The sequence below is a fragment of the Phalaenopsis equestris genome, unplaced genomic scaffold (genome assembly GCF_001263595.1).
Source record: "Phalaenopsis equestris unplaced genomic scaffold, ASM126359v1 Scaffold233959, whole genome shotgun sequence".
NCBI lineage: Eukaryota > Viridiplantae > Streptophyta > Magnoliopsida > Asparagales > Orchidaceae > Phalaenopsis > Phalaenopsis equestris.
In genome coordinates, this window is record NW_018251888.1 from 63,400 (window position 1) to 69,088 (window position 5,689).

At 33.6% G+C, this 5,689-nt stretch overlaps 1 protein-coding gene across 1 annotated transcript in view; it reads right to left on the bottom strand.

Annotated features, from left to right (window-relative positions):
• The window catches only part of LOC110038810 (pollen-specific protein C13-like), a gene marked incomplete at its 5' end in the record, with an annotated part of 5,929 nt that extends 1,589 nt beyond the window's left edge, over positions 1-4,340 (bottom strand). Inside the window, one exon of the mRNA XM_020743716.1 lies at positions 4,258-4,340. Coding sequence (XP_020599375.1) covers positions 4,258-4,340 — 83 coding nt within the window. The remainder of the gene's footprint in view (positions 1-4,257) is intronic.
• Positions 4,341-5,689: the final 1,349 nt, after the last annotated feature.

Here is a 5,689-nt window from a genome sequence, read left to right on the forward strand (position 1 = left end):
TATTTTTTTAACTCTTTATGTTAATCTTTCAGTCTGCTATTTGTGCTCGCCGATGCTGTCACGGCCGGCGAAGCCGCCTCGGTGCTGCTCTTCTTCTTTTCTCGTCCTCCCTCCTTTCTCTTCTTGTTTCCTTATTGTCTCTCTTTCTGCTTCTCTATCTAGCCGCTTCCTTTTTTTTCTTACCATACTTGCTTCTCTCTCTTCTTACCATACTTGCTTCTCTCTCCTCTTCATTTTGTTCTTCCTGCCAGACTCACGACGTAGTGCGATCTACACCGTTGCTAAACATCCGGACGACGTACATAATATTCTCTTTCTTTTCTTAAATTTTATGCGAGATACCTTAATATTTTTTTTAATTAGAGATAATATTACATCAGGACTTCTAACATAGATTGTGTTAGGAGTTCAATGGCAGAGCGCCACGTGTCAACTAGGCCCCACCGCAATACATTGACATTGACCAGTATTAAAAACGGCGGAGCTCACTTGACGTGTGACACACATCATTAGACTCCGAATACATTCGGAGTGGCAAGAAGACTTAATTAATATTTTGTTTATTAATTACGACCAAAATCAGCTTTCAGTCGTAATTAAAGTAATAATCAAATTTGATTGAGATAATCAATTCTAAAATTCTTTTCAAAGAAAACATAAAGCTCAAAATTCTAATAGCAAGCCTTTTTCAATGAACATATCTCACTCACATTTGCCAAAAAAATGAAAAAATGGCAGGAAGATGAAATTAAGATTTTGTTAATTAATTACAGCCGATATCTGCTGTCAATCGTAATTAAATTAGTAATCAATTTTGATTAAGATGAAATTTAGGCATGAATTTGCCTTTCTAATTTTTAATTATACATCAAATCAGGTGAGCGGAAGAATCTTTTTAATTTTCATACAACTATAACATTTAGATAAATTTGATTATAAAAATCACTTTTTTATAATAAAATATTTTGAAATAACCAAAAAGGTTTTATCAAATGTAAATATTAGAGCGATCTATAAAGTAAACTTATAAAAGAAATTATCTCAGGCATAGCTAAAGCCAAAAAGTATTGCTTTCTCAGTACTCTTACATGTTCAAAACCAAGTATTTAAAAACTTCACCTGTGGATAAGATGGTGGGCTGGTGATTGGGCATTTTATCTGGCATAAAAGGTCAAATTTATGCTAAAAACATATGAATCTGGTGATCTCCTCATAAAGATTGAAGTTTGGTTGGTTTATATGTTAATACTTAAGACTTGTGTGGTTAGTATATTGTAAATGGCCCTTATAACAAATTATAAAAAGTAAATTCAAAGTATAAAATAAGTGGTCTTAAAGTTGTTATATCCTAGAAAATTTGCGAAAGTACTGGTTGGGTGAGTTTACTTTATTAGTGTTACGAGAAAATTTAACACACAGATAAACAGATTATAGTGCATAACATATGACTTGACCCAATCCAAAATGATTTTACTATTTAGTTAAAGAGTTATGGTTTGCTCTCCCTTATCACAAGAAAAGGTTGGAAGTAATGCAATATAATGCATTGGTTTTTTGTGTCAATGGATGATGAATGGTGATCATTGATGGAAAAAAACATTGTTAGATAACGGGCAGTAATAAATAATGGATATATTTGTTGCTCGGTGGTGGCTGACACAGGGACATCAAAGACAATCAAAGGCGGGAAACAAAATAGATCTATGATGAACAATAAAGAAAACCAATAACACAAATAATCTTTGAAAAGTTTTGCTTTACTAGTTTTGAAAGATAACTCTAACAGAGTGATTACTCGTTTATGTAATCTTTTCTTAATGAATTAATTCTCATGGGTTCTCATGGGATGTTTAAAATTAGACATGACTTGAATGGGGATCCAAAGCATTGTTCTTTTTTTAGTTTTCTTCTTTCTTATACTTATCTAATAAGTTCTAGACTTTTCTAATTTTTACTATGCTTTATAATCTATTTAAGACTATTTATATGTTTAATATGTAATTCACTATAATAATCTTAAAAGATTGTCGCATTAGAGCTCCCAACTTAGAATTCTAAGAAGTACTATAGAATTTGTATATGATGGTTGGTTTGAATCCTCAAAATCATTTTAGATTTCTTGTTTCTTGGAAAGTAGAGCCCTATAAAGGCCACTTGACATCGTATACATGCAAAAATTCAAATTCTCACTCTTTGAATGTTAATCAAAGATATACAACACACAATGCATGCAACATACACATTTGACTTTATTGGTGCACACCTACTGTTTTAGATTCTAAAAGCAAGATCATTGTATTTTGAGAGACTTTTCTTGCCCACCACTCCTCATTAGCCTTCTTTAGCTTTCTAATTCTTTACAATGAAATGAAGCCTTTAGCTTGCACTATTTTATTTTTTGAATGACAGAGGTCTCATTGTTCTTCTTAGTATTTATAGATCTTCAAAATCATAATTTCATCTGCAATTTATTTTATTTTATGTGTTAGAGTTATTAAAATTATTCATTATTATCTACAATTTATTTATTTTTATTGAATTTTGAGAGCTTCTTATTTTTCACCCTCCACTCGTCGTATTAATTTATATATCCCTCTTCTTAGCACTTATGAATTCTCTCCTTCCTGAAACAATTATAATTACTTGGCTATAAAGGGTCATGTATCCTTCAGTGGTGGCTAATCTTATGGTGGCAGAGAAGGTTATCTTGGTGATGATGATGATTTACTTTCAGGTGGCCAGTTTTACAATTTTTGTATGGGTGCCGAGAATTTTAGTGATGCCAGAGTTAATCCGAAAGATAATAAAACATAAAGATTATTGCTGAAAAAAATCGAAAATGAATCACAAGAAAGATTCGTTAAAATCGAAATAAAATAGAACAAAATACAAACAGATGCCAATATGTGAACAACAAGTGGAAGGTTGTTCAAGAGGTGACGACGGTGATGTAGCAAGGCTAACAGTAGCGAATGGGGTTCCCGGAAGCTGGCAACAGCAAGGGGGAGTGTTAGAAGCCTGGATTGGGGTTGGTGTGGCATTAGAGAGGATGAGGAGCTGGGGTGCTGGAAGGGTTATCGACAACAAGAACTGAAAAGGAAGGGTGGTGGGCAATGGCAGCAAGTCGGAGATGGGGGTAGGAATTAAATTATAAGAAGATAGTTACCACCTTGGAGAAGGATATAGGCCGAGCACCGCCTATCTTTGTATATAGCTATAGCACCAGTTATCCTCAGATACAACCCTAACAAGGAAGCAAAGTAGACAGCTAGAAACCAGAATTTCATAAAAATTGAACCCTCAATAGGAAACCAATATATTTATATTAATAGATAATCTGGAAAGGAGAAAACCCCTCCCATTTGAGGGAAGCAGTTCCAATGGTCGGTTCAACCCTCAGACAACCCTCATGTAAGTCTCTAAAGGTTGGGGGAGCTTCAACTTCATTTATTGAAGCTTTTGGTTCTTTATAATACAATGTCAATTTTGTGACATTGAACACAGCTGACACATTATAGTCACATGGTACGTCAAAATTATAAGCATTATCGATCACTTTTTGGATTATTTTGAAAGCTCCACATAATTTGGGAATACTTTGAGCTTGATTTTTCTGAATGCATCCATCAAAAATAATTCTTTCTTTAGCCAGATTCACAATGGCACAAAACGTTACGGTGAAGCAAGTTAGCTTAATCAAACAATTATACATATCAAATAATAATATGACTAAAGAATACCGCGTATCGATCCCATGAGGAAAGTGTTAAAAATTATTCTGAATGGCGAATATATAGTTTACTATACTTCTATACCTAGTTTAGTGTGATCATAAAAAAGAGGTGGTTTTATAAAACCATATTAAAAAGCAAAATTAAGAGATAACAAGTTTGTGGAAAAAAGGCAGAAAACATTAACAGATAAATCTTACTGTTCTTCAAGGTATGTGAGGCTCACGCCCTTGTGATTTAGGTGATGTGGTAATCTGTAGTCTTCATGAACTTTTCCTTATGTGATATTTATCAACACTGATATAAATTTTTCATTATGTGGGACATCCTCGTTGAGTGAGATGATAAGAGTGAGACATTTGATATTTAGGGAGCCACATTTTTTCAGGTTTTATATCTTTTTGTACTCCATCATGATTGAGAATAGCATGTTTTGTCTTTTGTGCACTAAAAACAAGTAGAATGGAGAAATTGGAGCAAAAAATAGAGAAAACAAGAACAATTGAAGGATTTCCAACCGACGCACTCATGCCAACAGAACTATGAACCTGCTTTAAGCTCTGGCACACCCATGCCTTTACCAGCCTGCCTGCGCCATTACCAGCACACCTGCACCAAATACAGTGCACCCTGTCCAGACCACAAAATCAAGTTTTGGCAAGAAATATTCTACCTTTGTCGAGCTCTGCCTATAAAATAAATTCACAAGTGTCTTATTGTAAGTTATTGCTTTTGTTATATTCTTGCAATGAAAATCTGCATGGGTTCTATGTTTGTGGCTTTCTCAATAATGCATGGCTAGTCCTTCCTTCATTTTTCTATGATGTAAGGGTAGTAGTTTTATTGTGGTTCTCTGAGATGTGTTTTTGATTGCATTTTCTCATGCTTTCACGACCTATATTGTTGGTTAACCTCCGAACATTTACTCTTAGTCTGGTCAACAAGGATGTTAAAAAGTGTCGTAAAAATATGACCTCTAACCATTACGTAATAAAAAACAAGCGTTAAACTCAAAATTTCCTCAAAATTCCAAAGGATGGACATATTCCAAGAAAATTTTGCAATCATTCCAGGGGATTAGGTCAGTTAAACAGAATGTCATGGGGATTGAGGAAGCCTCAATTTTATGGATTCTAGGCTTCTTTTGACCTAGACATAGGCATAAGGAGTATTATATCCTTGATTGATAGCAATCATGCACAAAAACATTTATGAAGCAACGATCACCATGATCCCTGAATCACGGAGGCATGAGCCTCATTTTTCTTGAAAGCTCTAATAATTTTTTCCATTTTGCTTTTTGTCTCTACTGCACTGAGATCTATTTCTATTAATTAGTATTAGGATTTAAAAAATTACTTTATGAACTTGCCAAGCTAAGTTCAACGGATTTGTAAACTAGTGATTTTTTTGCCTAAATAATTATTATACTTTCCCTATGGAATCGATACGTTGTAATCTCTAACTGCATACTACTTGAAACATTCACTTGCATTGTACGCCAAACTTGCTCTGCAGTATGTTTTGGCACTTCAAGTTTTAAGCATCATTGCCGAGGAAAAACGTTAATAATTGTTTCTACTGTTAGAAAAATTTTAGTTGAAAATTTTAAGATTTAATTTTGGCACCTATTCTTTTCCTATTTCTATGTTTTTTTTTCTTATTACATCTATATTTTTTGCATTTGTTTTTGCCATTTTTTTTTGCAGGTGCTAAAGAAATTTTTTTTTTTGGAAAAGCTGAAATCAAAAGCCAAAAGTAATAGTTATTAATTTATTTTTTTTTTTGTTTGTAGTTTTTCCTTGCATATTGTTTATTGCATTTGCATGCAAGGGTGTTGACCGACTTGTGTGGGTCAGAGTCTTTGTTTTCTACATAAAGTTGTTATTTTCTTTTGTACGTTTTGGGGAGTTGATGCTGACCTCGTCCCTGTCGGCACTATTTTTGGTGTGGGGTTT